At 67.6% G+C, this 20603-nt stretch overlaps 12 protein-coding genes across 12 annotated transcripts in view; 7 read left to right on the plus strand and 5 right to left on the minus strand.

Annotated features, from left to right (window-relative positions):
* Positions 1 to 72: 72 nt before the first annotated feature.
* Positions 73 to 450, minus strand: MICPUCDRAFT_8521 (mitochondrial protein translocase family; the record flags this gene model as incomplete). Its single annotated transcript, XM_003064100.1, has 1 exon — positions 73 to 450. A coding segment is annotated over one exon (378 nt), but the record flags the coding sequence as incomplete, so codon positions are not given.
* Positions 451 to 795: 345 nt separating this feature from the next.
* Positions 796 to 2145, plus strand: MICPUCDRAFT_49065 (polycomb group protein; the record flags this gene model as incomplete). The annotated part of the gene is made up of 1 exon (XM_003063918.1): positions 796 to 2145. One exon carries the CDS (start codon positions 796 to 798, stop codon positions 2095 to 2097), a length of 1302 nt encoding a protein of 433 aa, XP_003063964.1. The 3' UTR covers positions 2098 to 2145.
* Positions 2146 to 2890: 745 nt separating this feature from the next.
* On the minus strand, positions 2891 to 3583 carry MICPUCDRAFT_49066 (uncharacterized protein; the record flags this gene model as incomplete). Its single annotated transcript, XM_003064101.1, has 1 exon — positions 2891 to 3583. One exon carries the CDS (start codon positions 3581 to 3583, stop codon positions 2891 to 2893), a length of 693 nt encoding a protein of 230 aa, XP_003064147.1.
* A 122-nt stretch (positions 3584 to 3705) lies between these two features.
* MICPUCDRAFT_66198 (uncharacterized protein) lies at positions 3706 to 4432 on the plus strand (the record flags this gene model as incomplete). Its single annotated transcript, XM_003063919.1, has 1 exon — positions 3706 to 4432. The coding sequence occupies exon 1, from the start codon at positions 4124 to 4126 to the stop codon at positions 4430 to 4432; it is 309 nt and encodes a 102-aa protein (XP_003063965.1). The 5' UTR covers positions 3706 to 4123.
* Positions 4433 to 5180: 748 nt separating this feature from the next.
* Positions 5181 to 7671, minus strand: MICPUCDRAFT_43173 (uncharacterized protein; the record flags this gene model as incomplete). The annotated part of the gene is made up of 2 exons (XM_003064102.1): positions 5181 to 7334; positions 7552 to 7671. The coding sequence occupies 2 exons, from the start codon at positions 7669 to 7671 to the stop codon at positions 5181 to 5183; spliced, it is 2274 nt and encodes a 757-aa protein (XP_003064148.1).
* A 677-nt stretch (positions 7672 to 8348) lies between these two features.
* On the plus strand, positions 8349 to 8534 carry MICPUCDRAFT_53822 (uncharacterized protein; the record flags this gene model as incomplete). The annotated part of the gene is made up of 1 exon (XM_003063920.1): positions 8349 to 8534. The coding sequence occupies one exon, from the start codon at positions 8349 to 8351 to the stop codon at positions 8532 to 8534; it is 186 nt and encodes a 61-aa protein (XP_003063966.1).
* Positions 8535 to 8670: 136 nt separating this feature from the next.
* Positions 8671 to 9840, plus strand: MICPUCDRAFT_49067 (uncharacterized protein; the record flags this gene model as incomplete). The annotated part of the gene is made up of 2 exons (XM_003063921.1): positions 8671 to 8963; positions 9174 to 9840. 2 exons carry the CDS (start codon positions 8671 to 8673, stop codon positions 9736 to 9738), a joined length of 858 nt encoding a protein of 285 aa, XP_003063967.1. The 3' UTR covers positions 9739 to 9840.
* Positions 9841 to 10010: 170 nt separating this feature from the next.
* PSAK (photosystem I subunit X, chloroplast precursor) lies at positions 10011 to 11029 on the plus strand. The gene is made up of 3 exons (XM_003063922.1): positions 10011 to 10112; positions 10269 to 10334; positions 10559 to 11029. Exons 1-3 carry the CDS (start codon positions 10038 to 10040, stop codon positions 10793 to 10795), a joined length of 378 nt encoding a protein of 125 aa, XP_003063968.1. The 5' UTR covers positions 10011 to 10037; the 3' UTR covers positions 10796 to 11029.
* A 58-nt stretch (positions 11030 to 11087) lies between these two features.
* On the minus strand, positions 11088 to 14354 carry MICPUCDRAFT_43175 (uncharacterized protein; the record flags this gene model as incomplete). Its single annotated transcript, XM_003064103.1, has 3 exons — positions 11088 to 12059; positions 12859 to 13516; positions 13615 to 14354. 3 exons carry the CDS (start codon positions 14352 to 14354, stop codon positions 11088 to 11090), a joined length of 2370 nt encoding a protein of 789 aa, XP_003064149.1.
* A 3572-nt stretch (positions 14355 to 17926) lies between these two features.
* MICPUCDRAFT_23160 (uncharacterized protein) lies at positions 17927 to 18655 on the plus strand (the record flags this gene model as incomplete). The annotated part of the gene is made up of 1 exon (XM_003063923.1): positions 17927 to 18655. The coding sequence occupies one exon, from the start codon at positions 17927 to 17929 to the stop codon at positions 18653 to 18655; it is 729 nt and encodes a 242-aa protein (XP_003063969.1).
* A 221-nt stretch (positions 18656 to 18876) lies between these two features.
* Positions 18877 to 19367, minus strand: MICPUCDRAFT_30126 (uncharacterized protein). The gene has a single exon (XM_003064104.1). It carries the CDS (start codon positions 19337 to 19339, stop codon positions 18947 to 18949), a length of 393 nt encoding a protein of 130 aa, XP_003064150.1. The 5' UTR covers positions 19340 to 19367; the 3' UTR covers positions 18877 to 18946.
* A 348-nt stretch (positions 19368 to 19715) lies between these two features.
* MICPUCDRAFT_30129 (uncharacterized protein) overlaps positions 19716 to 20603 on the plus strand; it is a gene marked incomplete at its 5' end in the record, with an annotated part of 1521 nt that continues 633 nt past the window's right edge. The window contains one exon of the mRNA XM_003063924.1: positions 19716 to 20357. Within this exon, the coding sequence (XP_003063970.1) occupies positions 19716 to 20357 (642 nt within the window). The remainder of the gene's footprint in view (positions 20358 to 20603) is intronic.

Below are 20603 nucleotides of genomic sequence, written 5' to 3' on the forward strand. Positions count from 1 at the left end.
CGGATGGTACACCCGCGGCGGCGTCGAGTTATCCTCAAACAGCCCGTTGCTGCCGCGGAGGTCCCCGCCCAGTCCTCTCGCGTCCAGCGTCGCGGAGACGACCGCGAGCGTCGCGCCGCACCCCAACCCTAGCCCGACGCTCCGACCGCGGACGCCGAAGATCTGCCCCGCCGCGAGCGCGCCCACGACGCCGTTCCAGATGTCGTCCTCCCCCCTGATCCCCGCGGACGCGCACTTCGCGCCGCTGTACGCCGCGCCGATCGCGGCGAGGACGCCGCCGGTCGATCCCATCACGCCCGCGGTCTTCGCGAGCGCGGGGAGCGATCGGTTCTGCATCACCGCGGGGACCCTGTCCCACATCGCGCCGAGGCCGCCCGCGAGGGTACCGACGAAGAAGCCCGCGGCGGCGGAGGAGGACGTCTGCGCGAGGCACGACGACTCGTGCGACATGTTTGTCGACGGGCGTCGGTCGTTCGCGTTGGAGCGTTCGTTCGTTCGTTCGCGCGGCGAGGGCTGCGCGCGCGAGTCTTTGGCGATGATGAGTGATGAACGAAGAAGAGCAGAACGCGAACGTCTCGAAAGGGCCAAAAATACGCATGAGGCGCGTGCTGAGGCTTCAAACGTTTTTCACCCACCGCTCGGTTTCAACATTTGATCGTGTCCCCTTTCAACTGACCGTGAACATACTTTCGTTGGAAGGCCCTCAGAAAAATCTGTTGACGAGCGCGACGATGCGATTGAGAAGAAATCTAGTCTCCGCCGCGCGCGCGCCGCGGCGTCGTCCCGCCGCGCGCGATGCCGTACCGCAAGAAATCGAACTGGCGGCGGAAGCTCAAGGACGCGAGGGCCGCCGCGGACACCCTCGGCGTCTCCCACGCCGGCGCGACGTGGAGCGGGCGGTACCACCTCACGTGCAAGGTCCAGGAAGATCACGCGCAGAATCTCTACTCGGTGCAGTTCAACGACGTGACCGCGGGATGCGAGAACGTCTTCGCGACCGTGGGCGCGAACCGCGCGACGATATATCGCGCGGAGCCGAACGGCGACGTCAAACTCGTGCAAGCGTACGTGGACGCGAGCGAGGACGAGGCGTTCTTCGCCTGCGCGTGGTGCAAAGCGAGCGGCGTGAGCGACGCCCTGCTCGCCATCGCGGGCGTGAGCGGCATCGTGCGCGTCATCAACGTCACCACCGAGGGCGTGTGGAAAGACATCCGCGGGCACGGGAACAGCGTGAACGACGTCTGCGCGCACCCGCTCGCGCCGCACCTGCTCATCAGCGCGAGTAAGGACGAGAGCGTGCGGCTGTGGAACATCAACGCGGGCGTCTGCGTCGCCGTGTTCGCGGGAGCGTGGGGGCATCGCAACGAAGTGCTCACGCTGCACTTCAAGACGACCGACGCGGACCCTATGAACGGCGACATCGTGTTCGCGTCCGGGGCGATGGATAACGTGATAAAGGTGTGGAGCATCGCGGGGTACGAGGACGTCGTCCAGAAGGCGGAGACGTGGACGGACGGCGTCGCCGCGTTCCCGACGGCGCGGATACAGACGCCGTGCTTCTCGTCGTTTCGCGTGCATAAAAATTACGTCGACTGCGTGCGGTGGTTCGGGGATCTCATCATGTCGAAGAGCGTGGAGCAGAGCGTCACGCTGTGGCACCCGGAGATCCCGAAGCCGAGGCCCGGTGAGACGCGCCCGGTCAAGCCCGGGGAGAGCTTCCGAAAGGTTGCGGACTACGCGGTCAAGAACGCGGACATCTGGTTCGTTCGGTTCTCGATCAACGCCGCCGCGGATACGTTGTTATGCGGCAATCGCACGGGGGATCTGTTCGCGTGGAAGCTGCGCGCGTCGCCGCCCAGCGCGGGCGCGATCGGGCAGCTGTCGCACAAGGCGTGCAAGACGTGCGTGAGGCAGACGGCGCTGAGCGTGGACGGGAGCATCGCGCTCGCGGCGTGCGACGGGGGGGGGTTGTTTCGATGGGATTTCGTCGAGCACGGCGCGGGATCCGCGCCTTTAGAGGCGGGGCAGAAGAAGCGGAAGAAAGAGGAGAGCGAGGACGGAGATGGGGACGTCGTCGTCGTGGATGTTACGAAATAAGTTAGCACCACGACGCGACGTCTAATAATACGATAGATACGTCGTCGACCCTTCGTCGCGCTCGCTTACGTAGTCGCGTCGAGATGAAACGAAACGTCCTAGTCTCGCCCTAAACTAAATCTTTTATATCCGTCGCTTCGCGACAGCCGCGGTCGTCGTTCGCTCGGCGTCGTCACTCCTCGTTCCCGTCCGCGTCGTCGTCCTCGTCCTCCGCGTCCACCCTCAGCGTCAACCGCCACTCGCCGCAGCACCCGTCCACGTCCGGCGAGCGGTGCACGATCGCCTTCCCGCGACACCCCGGCCACTTCTCGCCCTTCGGGTCGATGGTAATTGTCCATACGAGCGAACGTCGGGGCGGAGTCGAAAGGCGTCAGAAGCGGAGTCGAAAGGCGTCGCGGTGTGTCGGGGCCCATCGAAACCGTGGCGCGGGCGGAGAGACACGCCGGGAAACAAAGTCCTTAAGGATCGGCGTTCACAACGCGAACGGGGTCGTACGGGGACCAGTGTGATGAGAGAACGCGCCTTCATGAGCACGATCTCCGCCTCCCTCGCGGCTCTCGGCGGAGGCCCGAACCGCGTCGCCGCCCACTTCGCGACGTCGCTCACCGCCGGCGCGCGCGTCGCGTTCAATCGCGCGACGAGCGCGCTGACCCTCGGCGTCAGCACCTCCGGGTCGTTCCATACGAAGCGACGTCGGGGTGGAGTTGAAAGGCGTCAGTTGAAGTTGAAAGGCGTCGAGGGCGGGGATTGAAAGCGAGGGACCCTGGGCGGAGAGATGCGACGGGCAAAGTCCTTAAGGATCGGCGTTCACCACGCCGACGCGGTCGTATGGGGACCAGTGTAGTGAACGCGCCTCCGTCCCCGCGCCGAAATACGTCACCATCACGCGCAGGGGCACGTGGTCGACGTGGAACTTCGAGCACAGCGTGCGACGCAGAAGCGACACGTGGACGCGCGCGGATCTCGCGCGCGCGATGACGCCGTACCGCTCCACGATCGCCGCGACGTCGCGCTCGATCGCCTCGAGACCCGGGAGCGCGGCGGAGTAGTGATCGCTGTCGCGGAGGAGCTCGCGCGGGAGGTTCAAGACGCCTCGGACGTCGATGGGCGCGGAGGTGGAGAGGACGCCGGAGACGATGGTCTCGCCCACGTCCGCGCCCGCCAGAGCCTCGCGGAGGGACGACGCCGCGAGCGTCGCGCGCAAGCTGTCGCGATCTGCGTCGTCGACGTACGCCACGCGCGTGTCCGGATCGTCCGCGATCGAGCCCCACGCGTCGTCCCACGCCGCGCCGGTCGCGAGCGCGGACGGCGCGGACGGCGTCGAATCCGACGACGTCGACGAAGCCGACGCGGCGCGTTCGCGCCGTCGCCGCGACGCCGCGGACGACGGCGTCGACGCCGCGACGCGATGGCTTCGCGAGGACGTGCGCCGCGAGGCGTGCGCGCGCGGCGCGGACGCCGACGCGCTCGCCGCGCTCGCCGACATCGCGCGCGGGAAGGTGCGTGTCGTGGTCCTCGCCGAAACCAACTAAAAGTCTCGGATCGACCGGGCGGACGAACAGAATGTATTTTTTGGCGTCCCGAGAGCTCGCGCTCAGACGACCACGCGAACAGTAACGCGTTGTACACGCGCCGAATCTCGCGGCGGACGACTACGGCGGTCTAACCGTCTCCACCACTGCACGCGTCCTTCCTCGGCGTCAGTCCATCGCGAGGCACCGGTCGTAAAACTCCCCCGCCTCGGCGTATTTCCCCAGGTCCGTGAGCACGTCTCCCAACAGTCCGAACACGGTCCCGTCGCCCTCCCGTTCCGCCGCGCCGCACACCGCCTTCAGCTCGCTCGCCGCGCGCGTCAACGACGCGACGTCGCCCTTCCTCACGAGCGCGACGGCGGTGCCCTTACCGGCGCCGAGCCACGCCGCGGAGGCTGCGGGGCGTTCCGTCGCGCGCGAAGCGAACGACGTCGGGGTTGCGTCGCGAGGCGTCAGTCGACGACGTCGCGAGGCGTCGCGGCGCGTCGGGATTGATGAAACCGAGGGGTAGTGCGCGGAGAGATGCGCCGGGAGAGAAAGTCCTTAAGGATCGGCGTTCACCACGCCAACGCGGTCGTATGGGGACCAGTGTGAGGAATGCGCGCCTTTGTCGTCCATCTTCGTCGTGGAGGTGTTGGCGCCGAAAGCGCCGGAGATGGCGAGCTTCGCCTCGTCGAACGTCGCGATGGCCGCGTCTAGCTCCCCGAGCTCCAGGAGATTCGACGCCTTCGTCAACAGCGCGCTGCCCGGGGTCGCGTCGTCGTCGTCGTCGTCGTCCGCGGAGGGCTCCGAGGGCCAGTTGAACTCGCACACTTTGGACTGCTCCACCTTCGTCATCATCTCTCGCAGCTTCACGTTCAGGTCTTGGATCTCGAGGCGCTTGCGGCGCGAGGAGACGCCGCTGACCGCGGCGCCGATCAGCGCGACGGTCTCGAAGAGAACGAAGACGGGCCAGTTCGCGCGCGCGAACGCGGCGAAGCCGGAGGGCGGCGGCGGCGGCGCGGGCGGCGTCTTCGCCGCGACCGTCGCGACGAGATTATTCTGGCGCGGCGACGGCGCGAGGCGCGCGATCGACGACGACGACGGCGCGCTCGCGCTCGACGAGGAGTCGGCGGAGGCGTCGCATCGCGTGGTCGTTGAGGACGCGGCGCGACGCGCGGTCCGTAAAGATCGGCGTTCACCGCGCGAACGGGGTCGCGCGGGGACCGAGGCTAACATCGGATCGAACGAGCGAGCGAGCGAGCGAGCGAGCGAGCGATCGTTCGATGCGATAAATCGATTCGCGAACGCGCGGCGGCGCTCGAAGGCGCGCGAGTCGCGGCGCGCGAGAGCCCCGCGGACGGACGAGCGCGTCGAGCGGATCGAGAGCGCGACGCGAAGACCGCGAGAGACGGTCGGCGCTCGACGGAGTCCGCGTCGCGCGCGGAGACGCGGGGACGAAGACGACGAGGAAATATCTTCCGGCGATGACATCTGATTCCGTTCCGTCTGTAACAACCGTCTGCCAACTGATACGGGTAGAAACAAACGCGCGAACTACGCGCATCGTCGTCACGGCCCGCCCCCCTCCGCGCGCTTCTGCGCCGCCGTGGACGCCAACGACGCCAACGACGCGCTCGACGACGCGCGCGACGACCTCGGGTCCACCCACGCCTTCGGCGCGTTCTTCGCCGCCGCCTCCTCCTTCCGTTTCGTGAGCGCCCGCGCGGCGAGTTTGGCGCGAAACAATTTCTGGATGCGCAGCGCGCTCACGTGCGTCACGAGGTTCTTCTCCAAAACCTCCCCGGCGATCTCCATCGTCTCCACCGCGCGCGCCTCGTTCGCGAGCGCTTTCAGGCGCCACAGCGCGCCGGCGTTCACCAGCGACTGCCGCGCGAAGTCGCCGCTGTCGCCGACGCCGGCGCTGAGCGCGGCGATGAACGTCGCCGCGGCTTTTTGCAGCGTCGCGTTTTTACTCCGCGTCAACGCGACGCAGCTGTCCAGAATTTTAAACTTCCCCGCGGCGAGACCGTCCAACTCGTCCTTCGACCCGGGCACGATCTCTCGCTCCCCCGTGCAAATCTCGAGCTTCGCTTTGTCGTGCACGGCGAGCAGCGCCGCGAGCTCGACGACGTGACGCTGGAACTTCTCGTCCGGGAGCGGGTTGGCGAGCCATCGATCGAGCGTCGCGCACACCCTGTGGCAGTGCTTCATGATCGCGTCGAGCGTCGACGGCTTCTGCGAGAGTTCGCACAGCATCAAGGTGCTGTACATCTGCGTCACGAAGTCGTCGGACGAGCACACGTGCGTCACGATGCGATACATGTACGGAATCATCGCCTCGCGGCAGTCGTCGTCTTCGCAGAGCTCTTTGAGAAATTTCGTGCAGTTGCGGTGGAACGTCCGGTCGCTGATCATGTCCAAGACTTTAAACAGCGCCTCGTGGTACCCGCACTCCACGAGGAGGATCTTATTCTCCTCGCACTCCGCGATCGACGTCGCGACGAGCATCGCCTCTCGCAGTTGCTCCACGTCGTTCGTCATCGCGTTCAGCTCCACGATGGCTCGAAAGTTTGTCAAAATTTCCGGCACCGCCACCGCCCTCTTACACGAGTCGCTCTCCGCGATGCACCGCACGCACTTCATCGCGCACAACCGCACGTCGTCGTCGTGCTTATCCAGATCTAAGTATCCACCGATGAGCGCGATCCCGTCCAGGTCGCGCACGCGCGTGCGGTTCTCTTCCACCTCCTCGCACAGATACGCGAGCGCCTCGATCACCATCGCGGGAATCTTATCGTTCCCTTCGAAATACTCCAACCACACGATGAGCGTCTCCAACGCCGCCGCGGGCCACCGGGTTTGGTTCTCCGGGTTCGAAGCGACCCTTCGCAGGCACGACACCGCGTGCGCGGCGACGCGGACGTCCGCGTTCGTTCGCAGCGCGAGGCTGAGCACGGAGCTCAACGTCTCGCCGTCGACGAAACGCGTTTGGAACTTTTTGTGCCGCGACAGGTTGTCCAGGATGCTCGCGAGGCAGCACAGCAGCTCGGCGTTCTTCGTGATCTCGATCAGGTCGCACGTCATCTCGAGCCCGCCCATCTCGACGAATCGCTCTTGGTTGGACGCGTTCGTCAGGAGCGCCGCGACGGCGGCGGCGGCGAGACGCGTCAGTTTCAGGTCCCCAGTCGGTCGGCTCTTCTCTTCCTTTAAACTGGGATCCGACGCGGAGGAAGCCGCCGCCGCGGGGTCCAGGTCTACCAGGTCCGAGATTAGTCGCGGTTTCGGCGACGCGTGCGTGGGCGTCAGCGGGAGCGTCGCCGGCGGCGTCGACGGTTTCGGCGGGTCCGGCGGGTCCGGCGCCGCCGCCGCCGCGTCCGCGTTCCGATTCGTCCGTCCGCGATCAATCCCCCCCTCCCCCTCCGCCTTCTCGGCACCCTCCTCCGCGATCGTCTCCTCCGCGATGCTGCCGCGTCCGGGACCCAGCCGGCTCGCGGCGTTCGCGCCGCTCGGTCGTCTCCTCCGCGCCGGCGGCTTCGACGGCGACTCGACGATGAATGCGGTGGGATTCTTTTCGCTCTTAAACACGAGCTCCATGAGCGCGGTCAGCGCGCCCATCGCTCCCATGACCTCCTTGTTCCCCTCGCTCCGCGCGAGGACGTACAGCCCTTGCACGGCGTCGCGCTTGACCTGCGCGGCGTGTTTCGCGGGGGAGCACGGGCGCGTCTCAGAGCGGCGACCGACGACGAGAAGGGGAGGAGAACGGGAGCGGGGCCGGGGAGGGGCCGGGATCGGGGACGGGGACGGGGACGGGGACGGGGACGGGGACGGGGACGGGGACGGGGACGGGGACGGGGACGGATCGATCGCGGACGGACGAATAGGATTTTGCGAGCGAACGAATTCGTTCGCGGGATCCCGTCGCTCCCCGTCGCTCGCGCACCTCGATGCACTGGCTCCACTGCGCGAGGTCGACCAGAGGCTGGACGTGGTTCGAGTCCACGTGCTGCGTCCGGAGGTTCTGCTCGAACTGTATCGACGGCGGGCCGCGTCGCAGCCCCATCGCGCCCGCGGACGCGCTTCTTCTTCGCGAGGTTTTGATGGAAGAAAAAGGGACGAATCGAGATCGGCGCGACGGGGCGCCGCGCGCGGCTCCTCCTCCTCCTCCTCCCTCTCCTCCGCGCGGGCTACAGCGCGACGACGACGACGACGGCGGCGGCGGCGACGACGACGACGACGACGACGACGACGACGAGCCGCGTTCGACGCGGCGCGCGCGCGCGTGGTTGATGAGCGGACGCGTCCGACGGCTCGGTCGTCGTGGGCACGAACGACACTCGGTTCGAAAGCGGAGCAGCCGACCGCGACCGCCGCGTTCGAGCGAACGAATTTCACCCACCCCTCGGTTTCAATATTTGATCGCTCTCCCTTTCGACTGACCGATGAACATTTTTTGTCGCCCATTTTTTTCATTCATCACGAAGGGGCGCGGGGGTCAGGTCATTCGCACCGCGCGCGGGCGTGACGCGCGACGCACGCGACTCCGCGCGCGCGCGAACACCTCGCGACCGCGCGTCAGACCGCATCTCGAGCTCGCGCGCGTCGAACCCGGCGACGCGGACCGGCGTCGAGGCGCGCGAACGGACGGAGGACGCGGCGCGCGTCGCGTCGCCTCGACTCCGCGCTCGCTTCACGGAGAGGCGGACGCGTCGTCGGTGCTGAACGCGACGCGCGCGCGAGATGGGGTCGGGTTCCTCGCGCCAGCGGCGCCAGGCGGAGGCGCAGCCGCGGCAGTACCCGCAGGCGCCGCAGTACTACGCCCAGCCGCAGACTAACGGCCAGATGTACGGCGGCTTCCAGCAGCAGTCCTACCACGTGCGCGCCTCCCCTCCCCGCCCGGATCTGGCGTGGCGCGCGCTGCTCTAATATATTCTTTTCGTCTCGCGCGAATGAAAGAATATCTTCTTTCCATCCCGCCCCGGCCCCTCGCGGTCTTCGAACACCCACCGCCTGACCTTCGCGCGCGTCGTCCACCCCCCCCCCCCGCCGCTCGCAGCAACCGATGCCGCCGCCGCAACCGCCGCCGCCGCCGCCCGCGGTGGAGCGCACGACGAAGACGGCGACGATCCGCAATCACGTCAACGTCAAGAAGACGTCCGTGTCGTGCTCGGCGGCGAATCCGTTCTCGCCGAATAAGCTCAAGATCTCGTTCAAGTTCGACGCGAACTTGCCGTGCCACTCGAGCGTGTTCGTCCTCGCGATCGAGGACAGGAGCGCGCCGGGGAACGCGCTGTCGCAAAAGGTGAACGCCCCGGGGAGCGCGCCGAGACGCGTCGCGCACGAGAAGGGGCTCGGGTGCGTTCCGTCCTCGCGTCACATCACACTGGTCCCCGTACGACCGCGTTCGCGTTGTGAACGCCGTTCCTTAAGGAGGACTGGACTTTCTCTCCCGGCGCCCTCTCCGTCGCTCTCTGGCGTTCAATGAAACGTCCATGTCATCAAAGTACTAACCAAGCACATCACTTCTTTCCGCCGCGTCGCCCGCCGATCAAACGCGCCCCGCAGCCAAACCTACGAGACGGCGTTCACCGTGGACGTGTCTCCGTACTCGCTCGCGGAGCTCACGTCGGATAACCCGGACGGGCCGTACGCGATCGTCATACGGCTCGAGTGCGTCACCGGCGGCGCGAGCGCGGTGGAGGACGTCGGGACGGCGCCGGTCGGCGCGCCCGGCTGCGCGCAGCCGTCGTGGGTGCAGCATCAGACGACGTTTTGCAAGCTCCGGAAGAGAGACGACGGGAGCTGGGGCGTCATCGCGACGAAGCAGAAGATCAGCGTGGACGGGAAGAGCTACGAGCTGCAGGAGATCTTCGGTATCGAGAACTGCGCGACCGGGAACCCGATGGGCGGCGGCGGCGGCGGCGGCGGCGACGAAGGGAAGGAGTGCGTGGTGTGTCTGTCGGAACCGAGAGACACGACGGTGTTGCCGTGTCGGCACATGTGCATGTGCGGCGGGTGCGCGAGGGAGCTGCGGCATCAGTCGAACAAGTGTCCGGTGTGTCGCTCGCCCGTGGAGTCGCTGCTGGAGATTAAGATCGCGGACAGAGACGGCGGAGCGGCGGCGTCGTGAGTGGAGTGTCGCGAGCGATCCATTTGATCGATCGGTGTACGAGTAAAAAGAAGCGCACGCCGTGCTGCTCATGAGTTGATGATCTGACCACGCAGTGCTCTGTTCGTCGTCGTCGCTCGCGGGCGATTTTTGTAGTACGTACGCCGCGCGCGTACTCGTATGCGTAAACAGTTCGGCGGTTCCGTCGTTTTTTATTGGTCGACGCGGATTTTCGCAGCGCGCGGGTAAAACCGAAACACCGCGCGCCGAGGGCTCATACACGCACCCCTTCGACGCCCAACGCCGATACGCACGTCACGATGAACGCCCTCTGCGCCTCCCCCGTCGTCGCCCCGCAGTTCGCGGGCGCGAAGAAGTCCTTCTCCGTCAAGAAGGTGCGCGCCGGGCGCGGTTTTCCGGCGAGACGCGGCATCGTTCGAAACGAGCGAGCGAGCGATTTCGCACGCTCGCGACGCTTTATCGCCGTGCCCACCACGCCGCGAGCCTCCCTCGGAAACTGACCCCCCGCCCTCGTTCCGTCGCTCGCGCAGGCCGCCGCCGTCAAGCGCGACGTCCGCGTCAAGGCGGACTGGTCCATCGGCTCCCCGGAGAACGCGGTGCGCGCGCGCGCGCAGACCCCCGCGTCGCCGTCGTCGACCCGTCGCGGCGGATTTTCATCGTCTTTTTTTTTTCCTCCGCGACGACCGATCGAAAACAATCCGAAAGCGCGCGGCGCCCTCCCCCCGGATCGCGCCCCGCGCGCCTCCCCGCGACCTCCCGAACGGCCCGCTGACGCCCGCGCCATTCTCTCCATCTCCCTCGTTACCCCTCTCTCGATTAGATCGTCTGCATCAACACCGCGGCGTGCCTCTTCGCCGGCCGCTTCGGCCTCGCGCCCACCGTGAACAAAAACTACGGTGGCGCGGACTCGTACACGATGGTCGAGGCGGAGCGTCCGCGCGTGCAGTCGCGCGACCCGGCTGGCTTCACGATCGTGGACGTCGCCGCGTGGGGGTCCCTCGCGCACATCATCTCCGCGGGCGAGATCCTCGGTCAGCAGGCGAAGGGTTTCTTCTGAGCGGTGGGTACGACGTCTACCGAGCGGAGAGGAGAGACGGAGGACGGACGGCGGGTGGTCGAGACGACGCCGGAGTCCGACCGGCGGGGCGCGGGTTGGGGCGGACGAAGGAAGGAAGGATGATGATCGCGCGGTCGGAGCCGCCGCGGTGGGATGGAAACATGAATAATGAACGACACTTTAGAACGTCGCGCCCTAACGGCGTTGTTTGTCGTCGACGCGAAGGTGTACTCTTCCGTCGCGATTCGAAATCTTATAGACGCCGCGTCGTCCACGCGTCGCCGCCTCTCTCTCATCTGTGCGTGAACGGCGCGGAGGACGGCCGCGCGCCGCCGCCGCCGCCGCCGCCGCGCCCCGCGACGAGCGCGTTCATGACCTCGTTCATCCCGCCGCCGCCTCGCGCGATCAACCCGTCGCTCTCGTCGTTCGAGACGACCCCCTTCACCTTGGAGAGGTCGATCGCGAGATCGACGCCGAAGCCGCGCGCGCTCCCGCCGTATTCGCCGACGACGACCGACGGCGGACGCGACGCCCCCGCCCCCGGCGGCGGCGGCGCGGGCGGAGGAGGAGGCGGCGCGGGAGACTTCGGCGGCGCGCGCCAGTCCATCCGCGGCTCGTCGTCCAGCGCGTCGAGCTCGTCGTCCTCGTCCGACGCCGACGCCGACGCGCAGCTGTGATTTGCGCGCCAGTCTCGCGCGCCGCCTATTCCGCCGCCGCCGTGATCCCCGAACGACGACCCCCCGCGGGAAGACAGCGCGCGATCGATCGACGGGAACGCACCGCCGAATCCGCCCCCGACGTACCCCGACGCGTGGCTCCTCGCCGCCGCGAACGGAGACGACGACGCGCGCGACCGCGGCGACGCCGCCGAAATCGCCGCCGACGTCGACGCCGCCCGCGCGACGTCGCCGCGTATGGGCGCGTATCCCGTCGCGTCCAGCAGCTTCCGTCGCAGCGCTTCCACCTCGCGCTCCAGCGCTCTCACCCTCGCGCGCGCGTTCGCCTCGCCGACGCCGCCGGCTTTCCGCGCCTCCCTGATCTCGTCGCTCATGCGGTTCTTCTCCTCGCGGAACGTCCCGAGCGCGTCCTCGCGGTCCTTCATCACGACGTACAGCTGTCTCGAGAGCTCGTCCGTCTCGCTCGCGTGCGTCCTCCGCGCGCGCTCGTGCGTCTCGCGAATTTCTATCAACTCCTGAGCGCGCGCGTTCACCTCCTTCACGAGCGATTCCTTCTCTCGCGCGAGCGCGTCGGCGTCCCGCGTCGTCTCAGGGTCGAGGGTCCGTACGAAGCGACGTCGGGGTGGAGTTGAAAGGCGTCAGAAGCGGAGTTGAAAGGCGTCGAGGTGTGTCGGGATTGAAAGCGAGGGGTGATGGGCGGAGAGACACGCCGGGAGAGAAAATCCTTAAGAAACGGCGTTCACCACGCGAACGCGGTCGTATGGGGACCAGTGTAAGATAGAACGCACCTCATCGAGGAGCGTCGTCAGCCGCGCCACCTCGCGCGACGCGTCCTCCGCGTCTGACCGCGCGCGGTCGCGGTCGCGCGTCGCCTCGAGATGCCTCCGTCGCGACGCTTCGAGTTCCGACGCCATCGCCGTCTCGAGCGCTTTCGCGTCGGTTCGCATCCCGTCCGCGCCGGTTCGCCACTCGCGTCGCAACGCGTCCACGGCGTCGCGCCACTCGTCCGCGAACGCCGTCGACGCGCTCCGCCCGTCCTCGAGTTCGCGTTCCAACGCGCTCATCTCGCTCAGCGCGGATCGAACCGTCCCGAGCGCCTCCATCGCGCGCGCGGTATCGCCCGCGCCCGCGCGGAGTTTCTCGCACGTCGCGCGCGCTTCGGCGAGATCCGCGCGGAGCCCGCCGACGGTCGACGACGCGTCCTCGGGGTCGTTCCATACGAGCGAATGTCGGGGTGGAGTTCAAAGGCGTCAGTAGGAGTTGAAAGGCGCCGAGGGCGGGGATTGAAAGCGAGGGCTGGGCGGAGAGAGACGACGGCGAAAGTCCTTAAGGATCGGCGTTCACCACGCGAACGCGGTCGTATGGGAACCAGTGTATAGAACGCACCTCGGCGCCCGCGGCGAGCCGCAACGCGTCGTCTCTCGCCGCGCGCGCGTCTCTCAGCTCCCGCCGCGCGCGTTTGATCTCCGCCCGCATCTTCTTCTCGATCTCCGTGCACTTCATCGCCTCCTCGACGAGGCTCGCGTTGATGTGCTCGAGCTCGACGCGGAGGTCGGCGTCCGCGGCGCGTTCGATTCGGTCGCGTTCGCGTTCGCGTTCCACCTCCGCGAGCGCCTCTCGCAGACGCGCGATCGTCCCCGACTCCGTCTCCGCCTTCGTCTCGTCCGCGACGACGCGCGCGAACGCCGCGCGGCGGTCCGACGCGTCGCTCGAACGCGCCGCGCGGTCGATCTCGAGTTCTCTCAGCGCGTCGTCGCGCGCGCGTAACGCCTCGCGCGCAGCCGTTTCCGCCGTCGCCGCGCGGTCGCGCGCGGCCGCCGCCTCCGCCGCGAAAGCCGCCGCCGTCGCCCTCGCGTCCCGCACGGCGACGGCGCCCGCGTCGGTTGACGTTCCATCTTCCCCCGTCTCGCGCGTCGCGACCAGCGCGTCGAGCCGCGCCGTCGCCGTCCGCGCCATCGCGTGGAGTTTCATCCGCTCCGACTGCAGCACGGAGAGCTCGACGCGCATCTCTTCCGCGGCGGCGTCGCGCGCCGCGGCGGCGTCACTGAAAAAAACGTTCGTTCGTTCATCGGTCAGTTGAAAGGGGACGCGATCAAACGTTGAAACCGAGCGGTGGGTGAAAAACGTTCGCACGGCGCGCACCGCATCTCTCCGAGCGCGCGTTCCATCTCGACGCGCGCCTCCAGCGCGCTCGTCTCGACGCGCTCGAGCTCGTCCCGCGCGTCGCCGAGCCGCACCTCAGCGTCCACCTCCGCGAGTTTCAGCGCGGTCTTCGCGCGCGCGAGCTCGTCTCTGAGCGCGCGCGCGACCTCGTCGTCGCCGTCGTTCGAACCGGATTTCGACGCGTCGGCGTTCGCCGCGAGCCGCGCCTCGAGGTTCGCGCGCATCGCCGCCGTCTCCGCCTCGCGCGCGCGCTCCGCGGCCAGCACGCGCTCGATCTCGTCGCGCAGCGTCGCGCGGTCCGCCTCGAGCGCTTTCGTCGCGTCGTGGTATCGCGCGCTGAGCGATCGAAGATTCGGGTCGTCGTGAGTCGCGCCGACGCCACCGCCGGGGGACGGCGCCGCGCGCCACGACGGCGCGGTCGCCGGCGCGCTTTGCGACGGGACCGCGTCCGCGTGAGGATCGTTTGGCATCGGTCCGCGCGTCGAGCGCGCGCCGCCGCCGCCGCCGCCGCCGCCGCCGCCGCCGCGGCTTCCCATGAACGCCGCGCGTCTCGGCGCGGGGGACGCGTCGGCCATCATCTCGCGCGCGCGCCGATCGAACGCGACGTCGACGTCGTCGTCGGACGAGGACTCGTACTCGAACGGCGCTCGCGCGCCGCCGCCGCCGCCGCCGCCGCCGCGCGCGCTCGACGCGCGATACCCCGCGGGCGAGCGCCGCATCGGGACGTCGCGCGCGCGCTCGACTGATGCGCAGCGCGCCAGCTGTCTTCGCTGTTTTTTCCCTCGGTTCAAACGACGACGACGACCTTCGCGCGAAAATCAAGATGGACCTCCACGACGCGCACCGAGCGTCGTCGACACGCGCGAACCCCGCGCGCACTTCGCCGCGAACGCGCGAGGAACGACGACGCGCGCGGTCGACGCGAACCTCGCCGCTCCGTCGATCGATCCGACGACGTCGACGACGCGACGCGCTCGCGCCGATCCGATCGATCCCTCCTCCGCTCGATCGCTGTGATACAGTACCGACGCTCGGTCTCCCCCCCCGCGATCGATCATCGATCCCTCTCCGCGGCGATGGCGTCCCCGCTGAAGGCCGCGTGGGCGACCGCGCGCGACGACGCGCTCCCGCTCGAGATCCCCACCGCGCTGATCCCCGCGCTGATCCCGCAGCCGGGGCGCGCGGAGTCGCAGCTCGTCGACGTCGTCAGCGACCTGGGCGAGGGAGTAGGCGCCGTCGGCGTGCGCCTGGATTTGTCGTCGCGCGCGCTGCATCTCGCGCGGGCGCGCTACGACGCGCTCGGCGTGCGCGCGTCGACGATGGTGCTGCTCGAGGTGATCGCGCCGGGGATACTCCGCATCGCGGACGCGAAGCCGCTCCCGCCGGGGAAGCCGCTCGCGTCGGGGAAGCCGCGAGAAGACAACGTGAAGAAGCGCGAGAAGACGACGGAGGACGCGGCGACGGATGCGGTCGCGGCCGCGGCGGATGCGGACGAGGACGAAGAAGATAAAGACGCGCGCGCGCTCGTCGGCCGGAGCCTGATCAAACGCTTCGGCGGCGAGCCGTTCCGCGGCGTCGTGACCGCGTACGACGCCGACGCGAAGTTCTTCCAGGTGAAGTACGAGGACGGCGACGAGGAAGAGCTCGAGCGCCGCGAGCTGACGCCGCTAGTATCGGAAGCCGCGGAGAAGGAGAAGAAGGCGGGGGCGGGTCGCGGCGGGTCGACGAAACGTGGAGAAGGGGTAACGCTTCCTGGTACGCCGTTATCACCGCCTCCTGGGTTTACCAAGTGCGCGAAGTGCAAGACGCAGCGGAACGCGGCGAAGTATTGCTTCGCGAAGGGGCATCGACGCGGCGTATCCGGCGACGGCGCGACGGCGGAAAAGGCGGCTGCGGCGGCGGGCGGCGGCGCGGCGACGAAACGCGGTAAGAAACGCGGCTCGCCCTCCGCGCCCGGCACCCCCCCACGCCGCCGCCCGCGAAGAACATCGGCGCCGCGCTCGTGGGACGAAAAGTCGTCAAAGCGTTCGACGGCGAAGACTACGACGGCGAAGTCGTCTCGTTCGACGCGCGCGAAGGGTTTTACTTCGTCCGATTCGAAGACGGCGACGAGGAGGAGATGGACGGTCGGGAGCTCGAGGACGTCCTCGTCGGCGCCCCCAGGGTCGGGAAGACCGGCGTCGGCGGCGCGGACCTCGACGAGAAAGAGAACGCTTTTGACGGCGCGAAGAAGAAGAAGCGAACGACGCGAACGACGACGACGGCGGATCAACGCGCGGAGCTCCCGCCAGCGAATTCGTTGCCCGGGCATCCGTCGGCGCCCGGGTTTAAGCGCGGCGCGCGCGCGGTGTATCACGACCGCACGAACAAGGCGCTAAAGTCCGTCCAGGTCGTCGGCCGCTGGATGGCGGACGAGCCGTTCAACGCGTCCGTGTGCTTCCGCCAGGGCCTCGACCTTCGCTTGTTCCCGGTCGGCGAGGTCGTCGACCCCGCGAGAGCCGGGTTCGAGCGCTGGAGCACGAAGATTCGAACCGACGTCGTCCCGGGATACATCGGCGTCACGACCTCGGAGGACTCGTACGGGAAGTACACGCCGTGGACGCCGGACTACGACGGAATGTTCCGCGTGCAGGTCTGGGACACCGAACGCGCGGTGACGCGCTTCGCGGGGGAGTTTCCCACCGCGGAAGCCGCGGCGAGAGAGTACGACGTCGTCGCGCAAGTGCTGGCGCGGGGCGAACCCGCGGATACGAATTTCCCCGTGACGGAAGAGACGCGCGCGAAGCTCGGGTTCAGCGATGGTCGCGCGATGGCGTCCTCCGCGACGGGGGGTCAGGGCGGCGAAGTTCGCGCGAAGTTCGTCGCCAAGGGCGTCTTCCTCGCGCTGCAGCTGATGAGCGTGGAGGATAACTTGCACTGGGACGCGGTGCGAGGGAAGGCTGCGGAATGGGACGCGTGGCGAGACGGCGTGCGGAGCGAGTTTTTGCACGCCGCGAGCGTCGCGGAGGACGCGAGCGCGTTCGCGAAGAAGATGCGATGGCTCGTGGATCGCGTGAAGCCCGAGGCGTTCAACGCGGAGTGGACCGCGGAGCTGCGCAAGACGTGGCTCGAGCGCTGCGACGCGTGCGTCGAGTGGGGGCTGAAGGCGGACTACTTCCACGACGATCCGTCGGATTCGCTTCGATGGGCGGAGAGCGTGTGCGCGATGAAGAAAGCCCCGGGGGGCATCCACGGCGGCAAAGGCACGGTCATGGCGCTGCTCACCGCGCTCGAGAAGGACGCGATCTCGCACGAGGCGATCGCAGATTTGCACGCGGGCGTCCCTCTGACGGACCTCGCGCCCGCGCGCGCGAGAGAGAAGAAGGCTCGCGCGGCGATTCGGACGCGCGCGAAATCAATTCTCGCCGGCGACCTCCGCGGACGACCCGGGCCCGTCACCATGAAGAACCAAGGGAAGCTCGCGAGCGCGCGCAGGGAGTCGCTCGGGTGCGGATCCCCCGGAGACGCCGCCGCCGCCTCCTCGCGCGGCGTCTCCGTCGTCGGCAACAAGCGCGGGACGCGCACCGGCGGCGTCGCGTCGACGCGCAAACCGATCCCGCCGCCGCGACCGTTCACGGAGCAGCCTCTGCCGCCGGGTCTGAAAGTCCTCGTCGTCGGCGCCGGCGTCAGCGGATTAAACGCCGCGACGCAGCTCGAGCGCATGGGCGCGGAGGTCGTCGTGATCGAAGGCCGCGAGCGCATCGGCGGGCGCGTGCGAAGCGAGGAGCTCGGGTCGTCGTTGCCGGCGGAGCGACGCCGCGTCGTCGACCTCGGCGCGTCGTTCGTGTGCGGGACGTGCTGCGACCCGCCGGTGAACCCGATATTTCAGTACGCCGCGGGGACGTTGAAGCTGAATTTGAAACCGAAGCATCGCGATGGACCGTCCGGGAACGCGTGGTTCGGCTTGGACGGCGCGCGGTTGCCGGCGAGCGCGACGGCGAGCGCGGAGGAAAAATACGACGCCGTCTTGGGCGAACTCTTAGACGTCGCGACCGAGACCGCGGACGCGAAGCTCACGATCGACGCCGCCGCGCAGACGCTGATCGACGCGATGAACCCGAGCGACGAGGAGCGCGAGTTCATGACCGCGTACATGAGCGATCTGTACGTCGCGCCCATGGAGAAGCTGTCGCTGCGGGGGATGGTCAGCGAGGGGTTCAGGTGCGTTCTATACAAACGTTTTTCACCCATCCATCGGTTTCAACATTTGATCGCGTGGGTCCCTTTCAACTGACCGATGAACTCTTTTTGTATGGAACGACCCCTCAGCGGCGACCACGAGCTCGTGTTGGGAGGGTACGGCCAGGTCGCGAAGGCGCTGCGCGACGGGATTCACCCGGACGGGAAGTACAAGAGGCCGCTCAGAGACGTCAGGCTCGGCCACGTGGTGACGAAAATCTCGCGACCGGCGGGCGCCGCCGCCGCCGGCGGCGCGAAACGCGGCGCCGTCTGCAAGGTGTACGTGAAGAACCAAAAGAAACCGATCGAGGCGCACGTAGTCCTCTGCACGCTCCCGCTCGGGGTGTTACAGCACGGCGACGTCGCGTTCGAGCCGAAGCTGCCGCCGTTCAAACAGAGCGCGATCGATAACCTGGGGATGGGCACGGAGAACAGAGTCGCGATGCTGTTCGACCCCGCGGACGTTTTCTGGCCCGAGGACGCGCACTTTCTGAGGCCGGTGCGCGGCAGATACACCTTCGCGAACCTTCACGCGTTGGGTCTCACCGGCGTCCTGTGCGCGTGGGTCCGCGCGAAACACATCGAAGAGGTCGAGGCGATGACCGACGTCGAGGCGTTCGAAGACGTGATGTCCACGCTGCGATCGATGTTCAGAGAGCGCGTCGTCCAGCCGCGAGAGTACAAGGTCACGCGGTGGTCGCAGGATCCGTTTTCGCGAGGGAGCTACTCGTACGTCCCCGTGGGCGCTTTCAAGGTGCGTATTCCTTACACTGGTCCCCATACGAACGCGTTCGCGTGGTGAACGCCGTTCCTTAAGGACTTTTGCCGCCGTCTATCTCCGCCCACCCCTCGGTTTCAATCCCCGCCCGCGTTGCCTTTCAACTCCAACTGACGTCTTTGAACTCCAAAGGCGGACTACGATCGCCACGTGGTGGCGGCGGTACCATGACGACGCGTGACGAGCGAACGGATGGAGCGAGTGAAGCCTTCAGAGTCGCGACGAGCGGATGATCATCTCCCGTTGTCGTGTGGTTGGTTTACTTTACAACGCGGTACTTCGAGAGCGAGTCGTCGTCGTTTTCGCTTCGTCTCGTCACTCGTCCAAAGTCTTCCCTTGCGGCGCGATCGACTTGATGGCGTGATCGAATTCCCACGGCTTCGTCTCCGCCATCTTCGGAATTAAGCGGAGCTCGTCCTTCGCCTGCGCGACGAGCTCCTCGATCTGGCCGCATCCGATTCGCGCCTCGATCTGCGCGGGATCTTCCACCTCTTCGATGATCTTCTGCCTGTGTCGGTACACCGACTCGACGACCTTGCGGTACCCCGCCTCCTCGGGGATCTGCGTCTTGACCTCGGTCAGCACGCGCGCGACGATCGCGCCGAGCGCCCCTCTGCCGTCGGCGATCGGCTCCAGACCGACGATCCCCGTGGTCTGCTTCACCGCGCCGAGCAACGCGCGCGACTGCCGGATGAAGAAATGCGACATCCCGTCTCTCTTCTTCCTCTCCTCGCGCGTGCGCTGCGCGGGGTTGACCGCGGCCGCGACCTCTCGCGAGCCCTTAGCCCTCGCTTGAAACGGGTCAGGTCTGCGCGGTCGGTCGCCGTCGCCGACGCTTCCGCGGTCGCGAGATTGCTTGCCACCGCCGCCACTCGCATCGCGCGCGCCCGCACGGCCGCGAGACGACGTCGCCGCCGCCCGCGCGAGGACTCGTCGCGCCGTCACCCAACCACCCCGCGCCGCGCATCGCGCCGCGCGACGCTGCCGGTCGCGCCCCCGGCGCCGTTCCCTCGCGCGCCGTCCCCGCGCCGCCGAAAGCGAAAGGCGTCGAAATACAGTACTTCGTCGCCGTCACTCCGAGAAGATGCCGAAATCGCGCCGCGACAAGGTCATCGCGCTGACGCAGACGAAGAAGAAAGGCCGCGAGTGGAAGAGCGGCCTCATCGACACCGTGCGCGAGGCGTTGGACGAGTACGACTCCGTGTACGCGTTCCGCACGGAGAACCTGCGGAACAACACGTTCAAAGAGCTCAAGTCAGACCTCGCGGAGAGCTCGCGATTTTTCATGGGCAGCAACAAGGTCCTGCAAGTCGCGCTCGGCAAGGGACCGGAGGACGAGCAGCGCGAGGGGTTGCATCAGCTCAGCGCGCACGTGCGCGGGCACGCGGGGATCGTGATGACGAACCTGAGAAAAGAGGACTTGGAGAAAGCGCTCGAGAAGTACAAGGTGAGCGATTACGCGCGCACCGGCAGCCTCGCGCCGGAGACGATCGTGATCGAAGAAGGGCCCGTGCACGGCCCTCACGGAGGGTTGATGGAGCACACGATGGAGCCGACGCTGCGGAAGAACGGGATGCCGACGAAGTTGAACCGCGGCGTCATCGAGCTCCTCGCGGATCACGTCGTGTGCAGAGAGGGCGAGCACGTGTCGCCGCAAGCGGCCATCTTGTTGCGGCTGTTCGGGCACGAGCTCGCGACGTTTTCGATCGACCTGCTGTGCGGCTGGGTGAGGGTCTTACTTACCCGCGCGTCTCTTCCGTCTTTTTTCTTTTGATTCCGCGCTCTTTTGTTTTATTTTCGTGACGTGGCGTGGCGTGATGCGATGCGTTCGGAAGTCCGCGAAGCGCTCGGTCGGTCGCGCGCGCCGTCGGCAGTGACGATAACACGCTGTGGGTGACTTAGACGGTTAGCGACGCGGAAACGCGGAACGTACCCTGCTGACAAAAAGCGCCATCCATTTCCGTAGCCGACG

Source organism: Micromonas pusilla, assembly GCF_000151265.4.
Source record: "Micromonas pusilla CCMP1545 genomic scaffold MICPUCscaffold_16, whole genome shotgun sequence".
NCBI classification, from domain to species: domain Eukaryota; kingdom Viridiplantae; phylum Chlorophyta; class Mamiellophyceae; order Mamiellales; family Mamiellaceae; genus Micromonas; species Micromonas pusilla.